The sequence below is a fragment of the Fusarium oxysporum genome, chromosome 8 (genome assembly GCF_000149955.1).
Source record: "Fusarium oxysporum f. sp. lycopersici 4287 chromosome 8, whole genome shotgun sequence".
Taxonomy (NCBI): domain Eukaryota; kingdom Fungi; phylum Ascomycota; class Sordariomycetes; order Hypocreales; family Nectriaceae; genus Fusarium; species Fusarium oxysporum.
Genome location: NC_030993.1, coordinates 1,455,043 through 1,476,159, shown reverse-complemented (window position 1 = coordinate 1,476,159; position 21,117 = coordinate 1,455,043). Strand labels below are relative to the sequence as shown.

The 21,117-nt window shown below is 49.7% G+C and overlaps 10 protein-coding genes across 10 annotated transcripts; 5 read left to right on the top strand and 5 right to left on the bottom strand.

Moving 5' to 3' along the window:
* Positions 1-193: 193 nt before the first annotated feature.
* Positions 194-2,227, top strand: FOXG_03132 (60S ribosomal protein L37). The gene is made up of 4 exons (XM_018380678.1): positions 194-403; positions 497-559; positions 731-802; positions 888-2,227. The coding sequence occupies exons 1-4, from the start codon at positions 400-402 to the stop codon at positions 1,031-1,033; spliced, it is 285 nt and encodes a 94-aa protein (XP_018237002.1). The 5' UTR covers positions 194-399; the 3' UTR covers positions 1,034-2,227.
* On the bottom strand, positions 1,315-2,887 carry FOXG_03131 (uncharacterized protein). The gene is made up of 4 exons (XM_018380677.1): positions 2,262-2,887; positions 1,920-2,204; positions 1,392-1,871; positions 1,315-1,334 (listed from the first exon to the last, which is right to left on the bottom strand). Exons 1-3 carry the CDS (start codon positions 2,499-2,501, stop codon positions 1,593-1,595), a joined length of 804 nt encoding a protein of 267 aa, XP_018237001.1. The 5' UTR covers positions 2,502-2,887; the 3' UTR covers positions 1,315-1,334; positions 1,392-1,592.
* Positions 2,888-3,127: 240 nt separating this feature from the next.
* Positions 3,128-4,780, bottom strand: FOXG_03130 (uncharacterized protein). Its single transcript, XM_018380676.1, has 2 exons — positions 4,124-4,780; positions 3,128-3,995 (listed from the first exon to the last, which is right to left on the bottom strand). Exons 1-2 carry the CDS (start codon positions 4,252-4,254, stop codon positions 3,566-3,568), a joined length of 561 nt encoding a protein of 186 aa, XP_018237000.1. The 5' UTR covers positions 4,255-4,780; the 3' UTR covers positions 3,128-3,565.
* Positions 4,781-5,311: 531 nt separating this feature from the next.
* Positions 5,312-7,555, top strand: FOXG_03129 (uncharacterized protein; the record flags this gene model as incomplete). Its single annotated transcript, XM_018380675.1, has 2 exons — positions 5,312-5,456; positions 5,514-7,555. The coding sequence occupies 2 exons, from the start codon at positions 5,312-5,314 to the stop codon at positions 7,553-7,555; spliced, it is 2,187 nt and encodes a 728-aa protein (XP_018236999.1).
* A 1,670-nt stretch (positions 7,556-9,225) lies between these two features.
* FOXG_03128 (uncharacterized protein) lies at positions 9,226-12,148 on the bottom strand (the record flags this gene model as incomplete). The annotated part of the gene is made up of 4 exons (XM_018380674.1): positions 9,226-9,362; positions 9,414-9,904; positions 10,029-11,676; positions 11,728-12,148. The coding sequence occupies 4 exons, from the start codon at positions 12,146-12,148 to the stop codon at positions 9,226-9,228; spliced, it is 2,697 nt and encodes an 898-aa protein (XP_018236998.1).
* Positions 12,149-14,601: 2,453 nt separating this feature from the next.
* On the top strand, positions 14,602-15,071 carry FOXG_03127 (uncharacterized protein; the record flags this gene model as incomplete). Its single annotated transcript, XM_018380673.1, has 3 exons — positions 14,602-14,657; positions 14,711-14,898; positions 14,941-15,071. 3 exons carry the CDS (start codon positions 14,602-14,604, stop codon positions 15,069-15,071), a joined length of 375 nt encoding a protein of 124 aa, XP_018236997.1.
* Positions 15,072-15,911: 840 nt separating this feature from the next.
* Positions 15,912-16,582, top strand: FOXG_03126 (nascent polypeptide-associated complex subunit beta; the record flags this gene model as incomplete). Its single annotated transcript, XM_018380672.1, has 3 exons — positions 15,912-15,973; positions 16,107-16,279; positions 16,350-16,582. 3 exons carry the CDS (start codon positions 15,912-15,914, stop codon positions 16,580-16,582), a joined length of 468 nt encoding a protein of 155 aa, XP_018236996.1.
* FOXG_03125 (uncharacterized protein) lies at positions 16,307-18,322 on the bottom strand. Its single transcript, XM_018380671.1, has 3 exons — positions 18,058-18,322; positions 17,741-18,000; positions 16,307-17,696 (listed from the first exon to the last, which is right to left on the bottom strand). Exons 1-3 carry the CDS (start codon positions 18,219-18,221, stop codon positions 16,870-16,872), a joined length of 1,251 nt encoding a protein of 416 aa, XP_018236995.1. The 5' UTR covers positions 18,222-18,322; the 3' UTR covers positions 16,307-16,869.
* FOXG_03124 (60S ribosomal protein L24) lies at positions 18,262-20,496 on the top strand. The gene is made up of 3 exons (XM_018380670.1): positions 18,262-18,635; positions 18,810-18,953; positions 19,050-20,496. The coding sequence occupies exons 1-3, from the start codon at positions 18,585-18,587 to the stop codon at positions 19,335-19,337; spliced, it is 483 nt and encodes a 160-aa protein (XP_018236994.1). The 5' UTR covers positions 18,262-18,584; the 3' UTR covers positions 19,338-20,496.
* Positions 19,048-20,669, bottom strand: FOXG_03123 (oxidoreductase). Its single transcript, XM_018380669.1, has 3 exons — positions 20,261-20,669; positions 19,993-20,195; positions 19,048-19,940 (listed from the first exon to the last, which is right to left on the bottom strand). Exons 1-3 carry the CDS (start codon positions 20,382-20,384, stop codon positions 19,764-19,766), a joined length of 504 nt encoding a protein of 167 aa, XP_018236993.1. The 5' UTR covers positions 20,385-20,669; the 3' UTR covers positions 19,048-19,763.
* Positions 20,670-21,117: the final 448 nt, after the last annotated feature.

Genomic DNA, 21,117 nt, shown 5'->3' with positions numbered 1-21,117 from the left:
TACCTTACTTAGTCCATCAATACCTTACAGCAAAGCACTCATATGCATTTGTATCCTCCCAAGCCTCCAAAGGGAGGACACGAGAAACTCATCGCCCAACCTGGCACTTCTGTTTACAAAGACGCTAAGTTTGGTGGGTGTTTAAGCCATCACGTGCAACTTCGCACCCACCGAATCATCGGTAGCTGTCATCCCTTTAGGGCTCACACAACAACGTTAGTCGCTGTTAATTGGTCCTTTCAGACCCAACATAACTGCGAAAAATCAAATCACATGACCATCTGTCTAATCGCCCACACACATCCCGTTCCTTTGTAAATTCGCTTCGCCAAAATAGGTCTCCCAAATTGAGAATTTCTCGATCGCCATTCAACTAACCGCCCAAACACCACAGCCAAGATGAGTACGTCGCCGCTCGTCAGCTGCTCGCGAAACGACAGCAGACGATACTTCTCCCGAGAGGATTACAAGAGTTTTTGCTAATGCGTCTCAACAGCGAAGGGTACCTCCAGCTTCGGTAAGCGTCACAACAAGACGCACACCCTGTGCCGACGATGCGGTTAGTTCTTATGCCCTCTTGTCTCGCTGTTCAGACAGCCCTCGATCTGTGCAACGGATATTCGAAATAAAGCCGACGCCGAAAATAAACGATGCGCGAATCGAGGAATCTCTGAACGGCGGGGCTTGGAAACATCAAAGTGGACGGAAATACTGATGGAATCTCAAATAGGTCGCCGCTCTCTTCACGTTCAGAAGCATGAGTGCTCTTCTTGCGGCTACCCCGCTGCCAAGATCCGCAAGTGTATGTGAACTTCTCACAGATGGCGTCGACAAACCGATATCGAGTACTCGACGCTCTTGGACAGCATTACTGACTGCATCGACAGACAACTGGTCCGAGAAGGCTAAGCGAAGAAAGACCGTCGGTACTGGCCGCACTCGCTACCTCAAGGATGTGTCCCGACGATTCAAGAACGGTTTCCAGACTGGTACCCCCAAGGGCGCTCGAGGCGCTACCGCTGAGAAGGCCTAAATGGGGACCGCATCCCTTCTGATCCCTTCCACCACCTCTCCGGCCTACCCCTCTTCCACCACGGACGCTAGAACACCCGCTCCTTCGAGAACACACAACAGCAATGGCGGCTCATAGCATGAGCCTAGACCCAAGGACAATCTGGTTGGAACCGGAGTTAGGGTGGTGATTGGGACGGGCGGTCGTGTTTGCCGGTTCGTGGATGAAAGGAGCGTAAAGGTGCGGCTTGGAGCATGGGCATGGTGTTTTACATGTTTGAGCAAGGAAGTAAAAAAAAGAACCCTTTTGCTCTTCTGAGATTCTATAGGGTTTCGGTTACGAGGTTCTGAAATGGCATCTTGATTCTGCATGAACGTACCTGTGGCGATTGAGTGGACATTTGTGAGGAAAAGTTCTATTCGTCTGTCATGGAAATCCGCGTTCTCGTGCATGATACCCTGTTGAATGAGGTATGACCTGTAAACTCAAAGGCTCTCAAGCGGCGGTTCTGAGATTAACATTCTCGCAACTGCCACGACGGTTGCTCTTGACTTTGATTTTGGTTCCTATTTCGCATCCATCATGTCCCTCTTTCAAAGACCTTAACCCCACCGTCCGCAACCACATGATATAAATACTCAGTAGCACCACCCAAGCCCTCTGCTCCAGGTCCTGTAATACGCACTACACCACTGACATCCCTCGCTGTCCCTGTATCAAGCATCCGTAGGGCCATCACCATGTCAGCTTCATGCGCTGAAGAAAGCACGAGGCTGGCGTGCTCTCGCTCAAGCGTCGTAACTTGGGTAGCAACAAGAGGCACGTCGGCTGACAGGATGAGTAGCGTACTGTGAACAAGCTGCGAAGGATTTAGTGAGTGACGCACTTCTTCTAAGCCGAAACTTACACTGCGTAGGCTAAGAACAGCGTCTTGAAGTGTGAGACTTGTGGTTGAGTCATCGGTGACAGCGAGAAGCGCATCAAGTTGGTCGATAACAAGTATCTTACGCGACGCACGCAAATCCGCGATAGCACCTTCAATTTCCCTTTTGATGTCTGCAAGCTTCGTACTCCGAAGCGTTCTCTCTTTTCGTGTGCCTGGCACCCCGGTCTTAGCTTCACCATAGAGTCCTGAGAAACCGTCGATGAATGTGAAGCGTCCTGCTCTGCTTAGGGCATCTAAATCAAGGCCCTGGCCAATATCAGTATTTCCCTATACAAATGGTCCATTGATTTGAGAACTTGTTACCAATTTTGTAGCGCCCTCTTTCCAAAAGGCACCATCTCTCATGAAGCTCAGCAGTACGACGCCTGTGTCCTTGGCGCTCTCATCCCCATCTGTACTACCTCTCAGGTATGAATACACATGGCGTAGAACCAGCCAGTTCGCGCTTGCACCAAGCACGCTGGTGACAAGATTGAGCGAGGACTCTGGAGGTAGAGAGATGTAGGGCTCCAAAAGATGAGGTATCCGTGAAGTAGAAGCCATTTTGGGATTGAAATATTAGAGGTAATTATTGGGATGATACAAAATATTTTGAGGATTCAGTGGCACTGTGCGAGAAATTCAGTGCTTAGTGGAGCGAAAGGAACCCGTGGGTGATAGGCAAAATCAACTCCTAACTACCGCGTATTGGAAATCCTTTGAACCATAAAGTAAATGTGTGAAGAATCCTGTTCCAATCTGGAATATGAGTAAGTAGGAGTCTGTGGAAGAAGTTTATTTCCATCTGGTTCATTATGGTTTACCAACATGACACAAACTTGACCGTTCAAGGAGGGGCGAAGCTGAAAATCATTGCAAATTTAACCTTAACACTCACCACATCGCGAATTCTGTGCTCTAATCTCTAGGAGGGAATGTTCAACCTCGCCGTACCAGGACGAACTGTTCCTTTATAGAGTACCATCGCCATCAAGACTAACAAAATTCTCAAGCCTGCTAGCGCTCATAAGAAGATGGTGTGTCTGTCTAACTTCCCATCTCACCCCCCTCCTTAAGACTGGAGTTTAAGCAAATCGTCAGCTGGTGACTTTCGTATAACACAAATTTATCCGTGGATTCTAGGGCCTCAATAACGGTCAAGGCTCCCTTTGGATCGACAGTTTTCATTCGGCCTAACAACAACCAAGATTTAAGGTAACGAATAAATCCCCCAGATAAGGACCACGTTCAGGAAGAGATATCAACCTTGGCGTTTGTGTGTACGGCCAGTATCAAAGGCCAAGTACCAGGCTCTAGGATATGATGCGGGCTTGACCTAATGAACCCCGTCACGTCCCTCTCTGTGGTACTACTTTTCCTGGGTAAAGTGGCCGAGAGCGAGTAATGACGAGCATGTCAACAATTCGAAGCGAGTAGATTCTAGGCAACAGATACCTGTCTCCCGGCCCGACGTGTTGGTGTTGCTCGAGCATCTGTGATGGGTGTTATTGATACCGTGAGCTTCAAGATATCTGGCTGTGATATTGTTGCCATGGTTCAGAAGGCGGAAAATATCCTGGAACCGCGTCTATTATACAGATCATTGATGAGTTTTAATTGATGTTGCCTTATTTGCCAAATAGACCTCCAAAGATAGACGATCCGCCTCCTCCACCTCCACGGCCACCATGTCTCCTGGCTTCAGTTCGAATCCATTCCTTCAGAAACTCCCTGTCGGCGAGCTTTCTGGCATCCGATAGCTTGGTCGCTGTTTGTGCCTCCCCACCATCGAAACTTAAGAGCGTGGGAATGCTGGTGATCATGTAAGTCATGGCTAAGTTGGGACTTCCTGACATGATATCCGGTGAATCAAACTCAACAGTCGCGAGAGACACGCCTCCCTCCTCTTCGCCAACGCCAGACTCGACAAGATCTCTGATGAGAGGGCTTACGACTTTGCAGGTTGAGCACCATGAGGCGGTCCACAGGGTCAGCAGGGGGGTCCGGGACGATGTCGAGAGTGAAAGGTAGGTTGAGAAAGAGTCATTGTTGCGGATACTAGCTGGCGGTCAACAGACAAGCTATTTCTCGGCAGAGGGAGACAAAGACAGCGATCGACAAATGGATTGCAAGGGGGGAACATGTGCGGAGACATGTGATCTATCAAAGCAAGCAATTTGACTTACGGGGCGTATATCTGGTTCTTGGCCTGTCGCGATGTAGTCGATGAGATCAAGGCTCGCTGGAATGAACGAGGTATCGTCTGTGCCTTATTACAGAGAGGGCGGAGCCCAGTGCGTAAAGTGATTGTGTGCATTATAATCTTCGAGATGAACCACGGCCTCAATGGCCAAAGCTGAATGTGCAATCGAACCTAAAATGCTTCGGTAGAATGGAATTCAAGCGAAGATTTGGAGGTGAGACATGGTAAGACGCCCGTGCCAGAAATGATGTAATGAGCTAGCGACAGGACCCTTCACCAGGTGGGGGATGCATTGTTTACTGGGGCGGCTGCAGTGAGATGGGCCAGTGGTGAGCTTGCAAAGAGATGCTGCAGACCGCACGGGACGCCGTTTAAATAACATAAGTCGGTCACGCGTGCAGCATCTACAGAAGTGAAACTTGGTTTAACCTGGAATCGTCGTTAGTTATGGCACTGCCGCCGCTCCCGCCAAGTGGCCAACAGGATGATGGATCCTTTGTCACCAGGCCTAAAGGCATGGGAGTGGAGTTGAGCCTGGTGATCCAACGTTAACCTTACTCGCGTTATCCGTCGAGTAGTGCCAGGTAGACCGTTACGAGTCCCTTATCAGGGAGAAGCATGGATACTTATATCCTACCGCCTCCTCGCGCATTGTTTCTTTGCGATGATATATTCCTCACAGAGAGCCGGAGTGGCATCTTTTCTTGATCTTTTCCCCCCGGATTGTATGATTCCAGGCCGACGTTTGTTTTTGCCATATACCCTTCATATGGCTTGCAGCTGGTGACGACTTGAAAAACTCCACAATTATTTAGACCCTGATGCCTTTCATTGCTTCGCGACGAAACTAACTGGCTTCCCATCTCGATCACACTCACCTATAAACAAATTCCATCATCCATCATCCAATCTCCCTAACCTAGAATTTTGTTCTCAGCCTCACTTTGTTCTCCTTCGTCGAAGACGCACCCTGCATAAGAAGCTTTGTTTACCCTCTATATCATTATCCACTTGGCACCTACAATCGAAACATGTCCAACTTCTAGATTATACCCATCAAGGTCTATCCCTCGATCTACGAGCTTTCCATCGAGAACCCCTCTGAACACGTCAGAAGTGATATTTAAAACACCAATTTTCATTTGCATCCTGGCTTGAGAAAGTCCTCCTTATGCAGTCAGAGAAACCAAACGTGCCCAGGTGGCGGCGCTTCCTGGGCGGCGGCGGACCTACCGGTGCCAGGCCAGATGAATCGTACGGACCTTCCAGATGGAGCATGGGTGTTCTGAACGATAAAAAGACTATTGAAGTTCCAGGTAAGCTCAAAAGCTCCCGTGTTTCTATATCAAGTTCGCAAGACTGACACGTTATAGGTTCCGTGCTTCTGCTGGCATCACATCGTAATGAGCCTCTCGGTCTGCGAAATGTGCACGCCAGAACCTCTCATTCATCTATTCCTGCTGGCTTTCCTGTTGATACACGAAGGACATCAGCCTCATCAGCGGCGGCGGCGGCGGCAGCTGCTGCCTCAGTAGCGGAGAGTCATGCTCCCGCGGACGAGAGTGACGGCAAGAAGAAAACAAGCGACGGGGCTATCATCCTAGAACCACAGCCTGAAGAATCAGGAAATGATCCTTTAAACTGGCCCGCTTGGAAACGAGACATTGCTCTTTTGTCGCTCGGTTTCTACTGTATGCTCGGCGGCGGCACAACTCCCCTCATCGCTGCTGGCTTCACCGACGTTGCAGAGACATACGACGTTGATGTCGAGAGGGTCGCTTTGACCACTGGACTCTACATGATGGGCATGGGCCTCGGCTCCGTTGTATTCTCACCAACCGCTATTCTATGGGGCAAACGCCCAGTATATCTGGGCAGTGCAATCCTGTTCATTGGGACATCGCTCTGGGCAGCATGGTCGCCAAGCTTTAATTCTCTCCTCGCGGCCAGAGTCTTTCAAGGCTTTGCTGTTAGCCCTGTTGAATGCCTTCCATCAGCCACAATTGCCGAAATCTTCTTCCTCCATGAGAGAGCCTACCGGATTGGTATCTATACTCTTCTTTTGCTTGGCGGCAAGAACCTGGTTCCCCTTGTCAGTGCCGTCATCATTGGCGGTCTCTCGTGGCGCTGGGTTTTTTGGATCTTGGCCATGATCATTGCCTTTGGTGCTGTACTTCTCTTCTTGTTTGTCCCGGAAACCTTCTGGGATCGCACCCCCCATGCAAGGCCTAAGCATCCATCCAAGCGGCCAAGTTTTCTTCGCCGGCTCTCATCTCGTCATGCGGTTCCGCAAACTGGCGGAGAGGGGCTACTCCAGGGTGAGCCTGGAGCGCACTTCGCAGATGCAGGCCATACTCAAGATGGACGCCAATCACCTGCTGCTCTTCATCGAGGCCGGGACCTCCATGTTGGATTTGCTGAGTCTGGTGATGCTGCTGAAGAGGCCGCAGCTCCTGTGACTCCAGTTTCGCCTCAGGCGGTAGTCCATTCGTCTGACAAAAACCCATCTTCCCCAGGTGATGTCGGTAGCACGACTGGAAGTGAGTCCATCAGTGCGTCTTTCAAGTTGGGACCAAACCTGGAGAATGACAAGTTGGATGCCTCGCGGCTCCAGGGCCCGCCCAAGATCCAGGCCTACACACACAACCTCCGTCAACAGCCTCCAAAATCCTTTGTTCAACAGCTTAAGCCCTGGCATGGAAGGCTAAACAGTGATAGCTGGCTCAAGGTCATGGTTCGCCCTTTCATTCTATTCGCATACCCAGCGGTCCTCTGGTCAGCTGCCGTGTATGCTTGTTCTGTGGGTTGGCTTATCGTCATCTCTGAGTCGATTGCCATGATATACCGCGATAAAGATTCTTATAATTTCACCGCGCTCCAGACAGGCTTAGTGTATATCTCGCCTTTTATCGGTGGTATCCTGGGAACTGGCGTGGCTGGCAAGGTCAGTGACATTATTGTCAAGATCATGTCGAGGCGTAACGGCGGTCTCTACGAGCCCGAGTTCCGTCTTGTCATGGCCCTTCCCATCCTTATCAGCACATGCATAGGCCTAATGGGCTTTGGCTGGTCGGCAGAAGAAAAAGATCATTGGATGGTTCCTACCTTCTTCTTTGGAGTTGTGTCATTTGGGTGCTCACTTGGATCAACTACATCCATCACATTCTGCGTGGACAGCTATCGCCAATACGCCGGAGAGGCTTTGGTGACGCTTAACTTTTCGAAGAATATCTTGCATGGACTTGTTTTCAGCCTCTTCGTTACGCATTGGTTGCATGGCGATGGCCCGAAGAAGGTGTATATCTGGATTGGTATAATCCAACTGCTTTTAATGCTGTGCACAATTCCTATGTACATTTACGGCAAGAGGGCACGTATGTGGACAGTTCGAGCAAACTTGATGGAGAAGTTCTGATTTCAAATGGGCATTGCTTGGAGTTTTGTCACCTTTACTGCATGAGACAAACAGCGCATCGCATGATCCTTCATTTTGACGATACGGAGTTTGTCTGTTTTGTTATTACTTACAACATATGGCCTGGCACGCGAGTGCTATTGCATTGACCACCAAGACCTAGCATGATTAGAATGATTATTTTTGTTAGTTAAGATGGCGGTTAGTGGTATTATTGAGAACAGACTTGGGCATCCATTTATCCAGCTGTCGCTGGTGATTTCTATTAAAACCTCAAGCAATAAGAGACTAGCCTACGCCGTTTGACAGTTGCTTCCCACATCTTTACCTTGATGAATGCCCTCCACCTGGTTCCGGTCTGAACTTACCACAATGCAGCGGGACATGTAGCTGGAGTCTACCCCTATCAACTTTCGTCACATGCACAGACCTGACAAGCACAATAATGAGAAGTCATCAGGTGATGTCGCGACTAAATGGCGTTTAGAGGCTCTCCCCTACTATACATAAGGGATACGCCCTGAGCCAGCAACGTTTTATGGTAATTAAGTATTATAGGATTAGTTTTGATCATTACGAGTTCTGACAAGGGGCTAGAATTTTTAGAATCAAGTATCATTAACCGAACGCTGCCTATTTATTTCTGTTTACCCCCTGATGCTCAACCTCCAGATTTCAGATCATCAACCACGATAAGTGGCTCACGGCTCGAGGAGCGTTGTTTGGAAAAGAAAGAGCTCATTAGAGCACACGACGCAATAGTCTCCGAGCGATGCCAACTTCTTACGATCAAGCTTGATTACAGTTACACAACCCGCATCAAACGATACCATAGCCTCTCTGGAGGACTTCTCAGGTGATCATGATCAACTCATTGCCTACCATTTCATGTACACAATGATAACAAAGTTTGAAATAATACTGAAGTACATGTGAATCATTACGAAACACCGCCATCTTGCGCGTAAAAGTGCCAGTTTCGTCTGTATCTAAGCTCGAATGCTCAGGCAACGGTTTGGCGGATAATGGCCGCGATTACCAAGCCGCTGATTAATTTTTGATATCAAAATGAGATCGAGACTGAGGGCTCAAAGTAGTGGGACGCATATACCGTGCATCACACTCATAATACCTTTTTAAGGTGGCAAGCTGGTGTTTGTCAGTCCGATGATGCATGTTATGGCGCTTCCTGAGAGATAAACTCATCACCGTGGTCTAACCGAGTTCTTGTTGCTGAAGGATGAATATTAGGAATGATTAGACTGGGAAATAATTTCACATTAGCGAGAAACTTGAAATACAAGTTGACGTTGCGGGAATAAGCTATACTTCAGGATACTCTGGGCCTATAGCGTGTTTTGTGTTCTTGTAGCAAACGAGGAACAGCAGCGCGTTCTCTTCATTTGTTCCTTTCCTTTTATACTCGGACAATTTTGTGCAAAATGCTGATGTTTTTGTGAAATGCTCCTGATGGTATATATCTGCGCCATATGCAATCAACGCTAATCCCAAGGCACCATTTCCAACGCCCTTTCTTTAATTCATACATCTTAGGGACTGAAACCCTTGTCTGTGCTTGCAAGGCATCGATTCGTGTCCCGCTTGCTTCATTGAAGTAATGTTCATCCCTCGACCTCTGTATGGGGCAAGACGGGATGCAACTGTGTAGTTTACATAAGGACACAATCGCCTTCTTGTTGTCTCTCCATCTTGCTACGGGAAATGCGCTCACGCTGGCGCGCGCCGTTCTTGCCTGCGCCGCGTTTTAAATCCTCTAAGCGCTCACGAGCCTTAGGGAAATCTTGGGCTGTGCACTGTTGTCAGTTGTTGTCCACAAATATGATTCTATGGCACTTACCGGCTGCTCGCCAATACCATCGTTTTGCGTCCTCCAGGTTTGGGGGAACACCGATACCTACCTCTGTGAAGTATCCCATGGCATATTCGGCTTTAGCAAGGCCTGCAATGGCAGCCTTGCGGGCCCAAAGATAAGCCTCAGTGTCACTTTGTCCTAGTACACCTTCACTGCCTGTGAGATACCAGCCACTGAGCGCAAGTTCTGCCTGATGCTCCTCCTGTGTGGCAGCTTTTGAGTACCACTGAATGGACTGTCGCGGGTCGATCGGACAGCCCAGCAATCCATATTCGAAAGCACATCCAAGTCGATACTGCGAAAACTTGTATCCCAGGTCGGCAGCTTGAAGGAATAGACTATATGCATATGCTTCATCTCGAATGATAGCATCGTTCGGTTGGGCTGATTCGTATAACAAGCCGAGTTCGTGTAGTGCGTGTGGATTCTCTCCATCTGCTCGCTCTGCAGCCCGCTTCAGCCATCCCACCGCTTCCCTGGGATTCTTAGGCTGACCAAGAAGCCCTTTCAATAAGATCATTCCAACCTTGTACATTGCTGGAGGATCACCCAAAGTTGCAGCACGTTTGTACCACTGAATTGCTTTCATCGGGTCCTTACGTGTACCGCCTCCTTTCCTCGTGGCCAATCTCGCAGCACACTGCAGTTCGATAAGCTGCTGCAGGGTGTCCAAGTTTTGCAGCAGACTGGTACTGAGTGAAAGCCTCCTTATGATCGCTATCACCGAAGAGACCTCGTCCGAGACAATCTGCCAGGAGGAACATGGCGTCTGGATTCTGGGCGTTGGCCAGCTTTTTAAGAATCTTATGGCAGTCGATCAGATAACGCTCGCGTGCCCTTGTACGTTGCTTAGGGTCTGGCATCTTAGGTGCCAAGACGTCAGCAGCCTCGACCAACTTCTTGGCCAGTCTCAATGCTGAGTCCTGGTCACTCGAGTTGTTCTTGATCAGCATTCTGAGATGTTCTAGTTCTTGTGTGGTAACAGGGCCTTCGTCCCTGGCTGGCTGCCGTTGGCTGTTGTTCCTGGGTGGCGACCGTTGCTGCTGTTGATACTGGGGTTGTCGTGGCTGAGGCTGAGGTTGTGGTTGCGGTTGAGGGGCTGGCGTAGAGACTCCGTAGTTTCGGACAGGAGCTGGCTTATTACCCAGATGAACCATTGAATCTTGCATCAGACCCGGACGGATAGGAGCGGGATGTGAAGGAAGGCCATCCGGATTCATGGGTCCACTAGTACGGGCACGATTCATAGCTGCTGGTGCACTAGGTCCTCTGGCTGGTATTTGGTTATAATCCTGATCATACGCAGCCTGGTAGTTGCTCATCGGTGGAACCGGTGGGACTGCGGGGACGTCTGGCACATCGCCAGCCATCTCAAATACGGCTGTTTGAGGTTGACGAAGGACTGGTTGTGACTTGGCGTGATTGAGGACAGCTGTTTGGTGGGCTCCTCGCTGAGGCTGTTCATTGCTAGGGCGCATTGACTGTTCGAACGAACTACGTTGTCCTGGAGCTGGTGCAGCATCGAAGTCCGGCAGGCTGACCCGGTTTTGCTGGGATTCTGGCCCGTATTCAGGGTGGCTGTTGCGTTGATTGTCGAAATAAGCATCGTAAACTTCGTCATAAGAAGCTGTTGATGGCTTATGGTATGCATTTCGGTCATCATACTCCCCACTATAGTGGCCTCCCGGGCCTCCTTGTGGCCCAGCTGTGTACGACCTTTGGGGAGGTGCCCGGTGACCGCCAGCAGTCGAAGGTCTTTGCGGTATCCCTCGACCAGCGGGGGTACTATATTGCATTGCGTCCATCTGTTGAGGTGGTGGCATGTTGCCTCTTTGTCGCATATCATCCACAGGCATCGTTCTGCTGCGTGCCGGTGGGCCAAAGCCACCTGCAGGAGGCTCTCGAGCACCGTTATATCCATCGTTATAATTTCCATAACCATCCGGAGCTCCGTAGCCTGGGTTCTGCCGTGGAGGACCCCCTTGAGGATAACCTCTCGGAGGGGGTCCGCGACCCGCATTCACTGGCGGTCTTCCATATTCGCCCTGACTGCGTTGGGCATCGGAACTTGTACGTCCATTCGTTGGCACCATCGGTCTCTGGTTCATATCCATATTCGACATTTGATCAACCATCTGTTGCTCATAAGGCATGTCTGGCCTTCGTCCACGCTCTTGTGGCACGTACTTGTGTCCGAAATGCCCGTCTCGAGGACTCATAGGAGGCGTGTTCATAGGATGGCGGCGGGCTTTGGATACGATTGTAAGCTGAGGGCCCTAACATCAGGGTTGAAACTCACCTGTGGGATCCGAATTCGACGCATATGGTCCTGGGCGTATTCCGCCTTGCCCAGGGTGTCCATTAGGAATGCCTCTACCTGGTCCTGGCATTGGGCCTGCTCGAGGAGGGCGCTGTTGCCCACGATGCGGATCAGCTGTCTGTGGACGAGGAATGGGCCCCCCGCGAGGGCCGGGCATCACGGTACCACCGCGCCCATATTGGTCTTGTGGGGGCGGTCCTCTACCATAATTCTGATCTTGACGTTGGCCTCCAAAATCCTGTCCAGAGCCATACCCATAGTCTTGGTGATACTCGTCGTACTGTTGTGATGCTCCATATTGTTGTGGCGGCGCATTGACTTGTTGTCGCGGGGTATGCCTAGGTGGTGCTTGGCCCCCGTAAGGTCGCTGTTGGCCACCATAGCCGCCTTCGTATGCCATGAGTGTGGTTCGACCGTTGGCGACACGAACAAACTTTGTGTTTGGATTGTCGTATAGTGCAAATGGTTGCCGAACCAGAAATCAAAAGAAGCTGTAGGCTCTAAGTATCGGTCGGCGCAGAATGAGTTTCAATCACTGTCGCATGGCGTGCCTCAGCCTCAGCAACTGGGTTTCCAATAAGTGTGTGATCGGCGGTCCAGATCGTGGAACTACTGCAAGAGAAAGGATGACAAGTTGTCGATGATCCCAGCCCAAAAAAGACTAACAAATAATGAAAGAAGAATAATTGCGTCCTCGAATCTGCAAGTAGCTGGCAAGATATGGTACAAGCTGGCAAAGAGACCAAGTTCGTTTGCGATACAAGAAAGTGGAAACGACGAGGTACCAGAGGTGGCGCAATAGGAATATCGAATAACCTCAGTTCGAAGGAGTGCTCATTTGAGGACAAGTATTAGTGCCTTTCAAGCGGCGCAGATTTCAAGCGGATGGGGGATAAGGTACCCTTTATGCTTGGTTCATCCGAAACGGAAGAGCTCAAGGTATCCATGAAGAGGCAGGTCAGGTTGCCTCCAACCTCCAACGTGACCTGCCCCCAAGTGCATGTGGTTTCCATCCATTCAGTCAGGTCCAGTTGTTCTTCAATGGAAGCTTGTGGAGCAAGAGCGCTAAATCTCCAGTGGCTTGTCGTTTAGGGCCGTTTTCTAGGTTACTCTGAGTGGGGTTGTCCAGGTACCAGTCTGCATGCGGGTACCTTACTTGAACCCCAACCCCTGTCGCTCGGGATAAATTGTGAGACTCGAGGGCTTAAGGGGAATCAATGCCCGTATTGTAGGGTCCTAGGCCTTAATAATGCTATCCGGGCCCTATGCCGCGAAAGAAAACAAGCGACTCGGCATCAAGGAGGTTCCATAGAAGCAAAGCGCTAAATGGAATGGAGGAATGCCGTCGCGAACTGACAACGACTCTTTACGAGTCAATACCCGCACAGTCAATAATGGGCAAACCTAAGCCGCGGTGCTTCTTTCACGGGGGTTTCCCACTAGGCTACCCATTCCAATGATTTGAATAATCGAAAGACATGGCGCTTCGCCGCTGCCGGCTTGGCTTACAATCGCCAACAGGCTGCATAACTGATTGTGGCTCAATCCAACCCCTGCTAATTAACGGCGACGTCAATCGGTTTTACTGGCCCGGCTTCCGTCTTCAGGCGACGACTTATCCAACAGGGTTTGGGTATTATTGCTTGCTTCACACAAAGCTTTGTTTTGTATCACAATGCTCGTCGTCATGCTACGCTGGCGTTGTTTGCTCCCCCAAGGATTTGATCAATCACTCATTCCTCGAATAAGCTTTCGCAACAGGCTCTTAGCTGAAAAGACTGGCCTCAAAAGTCGAAACAAATCAATAAAACAGAGGGCTCTCTTGGTTTCGCCCTCTCTCTATGTAAATGCCGTATCTACTTCTCTTACACCCCTGATAGCCCTAAGCACGGTGGCTCGCATAACATCATCTGTGGATCTGGCCAAGGGCTATGGTTTCCTGTCAACGAACGGTTTTCATGGCGCTCCCGAATTTGACAGAACTTGTGGCGGTTAATCGGCGCTAGGTTGGAGAGAAACGTTGCGGTACTTGTCTCCATGCTCTCGCTTAGCCCTCTGATGTGCGTATTGACGTCAAGAAGCCGTAGGCTATGCGATGAGAACGTTGTTAAAATGGATACAGTCAAGTGCAAGGACGTGAGACAAATGTGTTGGAGCGAAGCTGTAGATCCGACGAAGCCGGAGATTCATTTATCTACGAGTTCGATTCCTGATACGCCATTCGTCAAGGAAGTGTCCGAGCTGACTTCAGGTGTCAACCAGTCAGGAGCCACGAAGCGTCTTTTTTGGGAAGACGGGTATCGCCACCTCTCAGCTCCTTGTTGAACACAAAAGGAGATTTAGAATTCCACGCTGTGGAAGCTGAAACACTGTCTTGGCTCTTGAACCGTGTAGGTGGTCGGCCTAGCAACTTTTGCTTTAACATGGCTACCCTATGACGAGCTATTTGCTCTATTCACAACCGACGATCTGCATGTGCGTTGCAGTTTGCATATTTTGGCTTCTAAAATACTACATAGTTAGAGATATCTCCAAGAGTAATGGTTGTAGCCCCTAACTAAAAAGTACTAACCTCTTGTCAAGGTTAGAAACGGTGCTACATGTTCGTGACCTACCTAGGTACCTTAGGTACTACTAAAAGGAACATGTTCGGGTTCGGGTCACGCTCAGCTCCGTGACCGCCTTCCCGATTGGACCTACTACCAATGAGGGCATACTGCCAAATCAATGACGGATGCAGAATCGTGCAAATCATCATTGGAAGAATAGATACCAATTCAGATACAACTCCAATTTCTTCTTGTGCATTCCACGACTTCAAACTCTGTACTCTTGTTCTTCCTCCTTTTTATAATGGCTGCCAAACAACCATCTTCAAGATGGTGGTTCTGGACCAAGGTCCTGATGGGGTAAGTCTTTGCCATCATCAGAGTCTGTTAAAGACCAAGCTCATATATTGCAGTGGCGCTGTTGTCGCAGTCGGCGGACCAGCCTTTACAATGTGGTTAACTCCTACTGAGGAAGAGCTTCGATCGAGATACAACCCCGAATTGCGGAAGAAGAGTTTGGAGAACCGTGAGGAGCGACAACAAGAGTTTGACGACTTTGTGACTCGACTGAAGGAATACTCCAAGTCGGATAAACAAGTGTGTTTGTCTCGTCTTCGAAATATCAATTGCTAACCTGAGCTAGTCTGGATTGTTGTGAAAGAGGAAGAGGAGCGAAAGCGCAAGGCCGCCGCCGCTGCCGCGAAAGCGTCTCAGAAGGATGCAGATACTCGACGAGAAGAGATGAGGAGAGAGGCAGGCCTTGACGCAAAATAGAGCCGTTGATGGGAACCTAAACTGAATGCCTTTTATGCTTGTAAGATCATATGGTGTGATGAAGGACGGCTCATGTATAACAGCTGAATCACATAGGAAACTTGGTACCTAGTTGCAGGGGTGAGTAAATTCTTTGGAGTTCTTGGAATCAACATTCAACTGCTTTCATTCGAAAACCAAGATGAGATCATCTTTCATTGCCTAAACTGCCCTGGAACGACCATCGATATCTCCAATCGAGTGGTTATCCGAATCATCAATTTTCTTGAAACAATTGAGGAACGACTAAATGAATGTGATCACACCGAGTAGGTAGTAGCAACTTTACCCGACAGAGCTCTTGTTTAGATGCCATTGATCAGAACATGCGGTCGTCGAAGACAATCCATTCCAGGAACTACCTATATAGAACATATCAAGAGCTCGACACCAAATGTCATGGCTTCCATGTGTGGACGATCTTCTTGACTTACCCCACGAGCCTGGCTGGAGGCGGCTACAACGTCACGGGCGATGAATGTGGTGCCAGGCCAGTGAAGGGCGGAGCACCACTAGAGCCCCTCCTCTCCCTCGGCGAAATGGTAGTTCCACAGGCGAAAAACAATTGACACGCACAAAATCTACTTTGACTTATCACCACCGATTCGAAGCCGACGGCGACAAACAGCTAATTACCCAAGCCTAACTTACTGGTACGTTGCTGAACCCACGCATGCACGAATTTCCGAGCAAAATTTCTTCCAACAATCGATTTATCCCGTCCGAAACCGCCCCGACTGACGATTTTTGTCCCAGTTTCGATCGAGTCCCCCGATCCCCCGCAATCGAATTTCGCCCATCATGTCGTCCGCCGAAGTCCAAGAACGCCTCAAGAAGCTCGGCCTGAGCGCCCGAACTGGTACGTGACTTTTGCGCACTTTGACAATTAAATTCGAGGTGAGAGCAGTAAACTGATCTGTCATTTAGGGTATGTTTACGCATTACGATGCTTTTAGGCCGTCACCATTAGTTGTCGCTGCTAACGGAACGACTCAGTGGAAAGGGTACCCCCCGACGAAAGGTCAAGCGTGCGCCCGCCCGCTCCGGCGCTGACGACAAGAAGCTTCAGCTCGCCCTTAAGAAGCTGAACACTCAGCCCATCCAGGCTATTGAGGAGGTCAACATGTTCAAGCAGGACGGAAACGTCATTCACTTCGCTGCTCCCAAGGGTTAGTCATCCTATTCTGACATGGTTCGTGGGGTTTGGTATTTATTGACATTCTCTTTCCACTCCAACAGTTCACGCTGCTGTTCCTTCCAACACCTTTGCCATCTATGGTAACGGTGAGGACAAGGAGCTCACCGAGCTTGTCCCCGGTATCCTTAACCAGCTCGGCCCCGACTCCCTTGCTTCTCTGCGCAAGCTCGCCGAGAGCTACCAGAACCTCCAGAAGGAGAAGGGTGAGGACGATGACGAGATCCCCGACTTGGTCGAGGGCGAGAACTTCGAGAACGAGCCCAAGGTCGAGTAAAGTTACTCTACACAGTCAAGGGCGAAGGGGTAGTGAAATCGTAGGTCTGTTCGGCCAAGAGGCTGGCTAGTTTCTCCTACGAGGCGGGTTTTATGTTTCCCCCCTTTTGGGCAGTCGTAACAGTCACTCCCCCGCTCTCTATGTTGTGTAGCAGAGGAGTAGGTATGGGTACGCAAAAGGTCACAGCTTGGGAATGTCATGGTGGAATGGCGACCTTATGCTGGCTGAGGTTGATTGATCTGTACGAACAAACAAAATACGACTTACATCGGGAGAAATACCAATCTCTAATGATGCCAATGATTGCTACGTTTTTCTAGTTGGAAATCTGACCCTCCGTCATTTCTGATCCACCCTGACAGTGCCATCTCACGGGCCTCGTCCTTAACTTGCCGTCGGTGAGCCATCAACTGTCCTTGTTTCAAGTGGCGATACGTCTCACCACCAGGACAAATTGCTGTGGAAGAGGAAGCGCCGCCTATTCTACTAGCAAGATCGTTTGCTGCCTCCCACATACAACGCTTGGAAACTTGACTTGCTCCGTCTGTCTTGAAAGCCTTCCGACCTTGAATAACTCCCCCAATGATGTTCTCTTCGAAACCTGATCGTGACCATGTTGCTGCTAGGTTGCTCGCCGAAATCTTGTCAGCTCTCGTCTGTACAGACCGTTTCGAAAACTCGAATTCCAGGCCCGTCGTCGCAACTGAGAACTCCCTGAATGAATAGCCTCCCAGCCACTTTTTACCAGCCATGAGGTTCATCCTGCCTTCTGCTGAAAAGGCACGTCGACATGCAAGATCAGAGTATTGGGATCTTGGCAAGATGATGCTACTGATGTATGCGTTGGTAGGATCGATGAATATTGATGTGATGGCTGAGAGAAGTGAAGCGCATTGTTTCAACGCAAGTTTGTCAGAGCAAGACTTGGATAATGTTGGAGGCGCATCTCCTCGAGCAGGCTTTCGTCGAACAATTCCAGTCCTAGAGAAGCAAGCCCTTCCTAGTAAAGAGATTTGTGCATCACCTCCAGGCTTTGCATCTGCAGGAGTTGGGGTTTCCCATGCTGAATCATCTTCCTGGGAAGCCATTGTGAGCTCCATACTAGCATCACCGCCTGCTTGTTCAGTAAAAGTAGTGTTTTCGTTTGAAATTACTTACATGGTGCTTCTGAGCAATACATGTGCAGCTTGACGCCATCTTTGATTTCGAATAACTGCAAAGGAGTGTCATTAAGATTTGAAGTGCTCATCTTCCTCTGAATGATACTCGACTCGTCATCTTTCTCGAGGATATTCTCGCATTCATCAAGCAAGAAACGGTTAAAAGTTCGCATAGCCAGGACCTCCGCATGCCAGTCATGGATGCCCACGCCATTGGATTGTGATATTTTTGACGCCGGTAGGCATTTCATGCCGGTTCTACGATAAAAAGTTTTAGGATACGCAGACAAGGAAACGGGAATCGAATGCGCTTACGCCAGGGCTAGACATGTTAGAATGCCATCTTTCTCAGCAACGATGCCACTCAGCGGAACCCATTCATGAACGCCATTGTCACGAACAGCAGGTTTTCGCTTCGAAGGTAATTTGTAGAATTGTTGCAGTACTGCTTGTGCCACCAGATCCGCCTGGGACGTCATCTAGCCATATCCAGTCTATCCAAGAGGCTGATACAAAAACCACGGGCCAAGACTGAAGACTCAAGACTTTTTGTCGTGTCTCAGTATAATGGTGGTGTAAGTCGCGAGGCTCATGATAGGGAACCTAAGGTGTTTACATAAGTAACCAATGATTCTCCGGTCCCGTCAGGGTGGGTGCGCACCTGCACGTGATGGCTTTTCACCCCCCACCAAACTAAGCATCGCGCCTGCCCTAGATTAGTCAGTTTGCACACAATTCGAGAAATTGACTGCAGTCACGACCCTCAACTTTCCATTTGCCATTGCCAATCCACGGTCAACTACACAACACCTTGTCGCCTTCAACGCACAACCAGCGACAAGATGCGAACCTACGAGGACACCTTCTCCGGCGCGAGAATCTACCCTGGCAAGGTACGCTCTTTTAGCCATTATCCCCATCCGTCTCGTTGATGCGATCCGGTCGATTATCGAAATGCGAAACTCCCTGGTCGCTGGAGGGAGATGATGGCGATGACGGATCGCAGGACGAGCACTCGGTGTGATTTAAATCAGGACATCAAAAGGCTAACGGGTATCGCTTCACAGGGTAAGCTCTACGTCCGTGGCGACAGCAAGATCTTCCGATTCCAGAACGGCAAGTCGGAGTCTCTCTTCCTGCAAAGGAAGAACCCCCGCCGTATCGCATGGACCGTCCTCTACCGCCGACAGCACCGCAAGGGTATCTCTGAGGTATGAATCTACCAAACTTGAGCAGCATTCACAGCAGCAATCACTGCTGGTGTGTTGTCGATTGTCACCATTCAACGGAGCTGACATATTCTACAGGAGGTTGCTAAGAAGCGAACCCGCCGCACCGTGAAGTCCCAGCGAGGCATCGTTGGTGCTTCTCTCGACGTGATCAAGGAGAAGCGCAACATCCGACCCGAGGCCCGTTCCGCTGCCCGAGCCCAGGCCATCAAGGAGAGCAAGGAGAAGAAGCAGGCCGACGCTGCTGCCAAGAAGTCCGAGAAGGCTAAGCTCGCTGCCCAGGCCTCCAAGGGCCAGGCTGTCCGACAAGTCAGCAAGCAGGGTGCCAAGGGCTCTGCCCCCAAGGTTCAGGCCAAGACCCGTTAAGTTAGGAATGGACTTTGAGGGAGGATGAAAATGGGAGAGTGGAGTCCGTGGTTCTTGTGTCTTTGTCCGGCCGGTTCTTCTACAATCTCGGGTGCATGGATTGCCAATAGGGTGCATTGATAGCTGAGCAATGCAAAATGGTCAAACAAAAACCGCATCTTCTTTGTGCCGTGATGAACACGGGCTGTACAATCGTATGGTGGCTAGGTAAACAAGTCATGGTGTCGATCAGGGTATTAGCAACATGTTTTGGTAGATTTAACGACAAAATGCCTTATGATACGAGAACAGGCTTCGCAAAAAATAAAACGTTTCAGACCAAGGTCATTTTCGGATGCTTCGAAGTGAACGCGTGTCGATCTATCATCATCCTTCATGTTTCATGTCTATATTCTATTCCTTTGGTGGATTGCAATGCAACTTCAATTACAGCTGGGCCAGTACACCCAGGGCACCGGACTTCTCGATGCTCCCAGGCTCCTCATCCCTTGCAGCGTACACAACCTTGCCTTGGTCGACAATAATCGCAAAGCGTCCAGTTCTCTCACCGATATTCCAGCCGATGGTTTGGGAGAACTTAGCATCCTTGTCGGACATGAAGAGCTGGTCAAGTTAATCTTGTGATGCTGGCTTGTTGAATTAAAGAGAAACTCACGATCTTGTCGTCGGTAATACCGTTGGCCTTGGCCCAGCCGCTCATGACAAAGGGGTCATTGACAGCAATGACAATAACCTGATCAACGCCCTTGGCCTTAATCTTGTCGACGTGTTCCAAGTAGGAAGGAATGTGAGAGCCGGAGCAAGTAGGTGTGAAAGCACCTGGGATAGAGACAAGAACGACCTTCTTGTTCTTGAATTCTGTAGTGAGCGACGTCAGTAAGGTATGCTCGAATTCTAGACGACATGAATGTGAGATCACATACCTTGGCTGGCGTTGAAAGGGACAGGTGTACCACAAGTAGTGAACTCAGAGGTTTCAGGCGATGGGGGGATGTAGCTGAACCAGACACCCTCTGGGAAGCTATCACCGGCCTTAAGCTCAGACATTTTGACTTTAGCTAAGAAGTTTTTGTGTGTGTAAGTGTAAGTTGGGCAAGAGCAGAAGAAGACGTGTATCGAAGTATGAGGAAGAGAGACTGAATCACGCCCAATTTCGAGGGAATCTGTAGAAGTTATATCGTCCTTGCCTTCCGCATGTAGACAGTGCCGCTCTTTCCCTTAGGCAGCCTACGACTCGCTAGGTACCCCGCCGCTTCTCAGTCTTTCGGAGGTCAATCGGAGAATCAAACGGCATTGGCGTGAAGAGGGTCCTGATGAGGTCAGTGAAGACCTGTGGGGATCCTCGGAAAGCGGTCGGCGCGTTCGACACGGCCACGGTGGAACCGCTATCGGCCACTCAAGCCGCAATGGTATTGAGATACGCAGCACCTTGATGATAGAGACCATTTTTTTCCCAGGGTCCATTTGGAATCATGTCAGAAAAAAAGTCGGTGCTCTATTAATAAGATGAGATCCTCAACACATGTTCAGTTCTCTTACTATGACGCATCCTTCAGATGTCCACTTTCACGATCATGTCCAAATGAGGCTCGGCGCCAGCTTCGGCAAGCGAGATGCCAGTCGGCGCAACATTTGTCATCCAATTCAGAATCTGATAAGATTATTAACCTCAGGGAACACGATGATTTACAGGAAGTTCAGGTGGTTGCAAATTATGATTCCAAACGGTCACACAGCAGTGATGAGTTTAAACGACACTATGATTACTGATGACAACCAG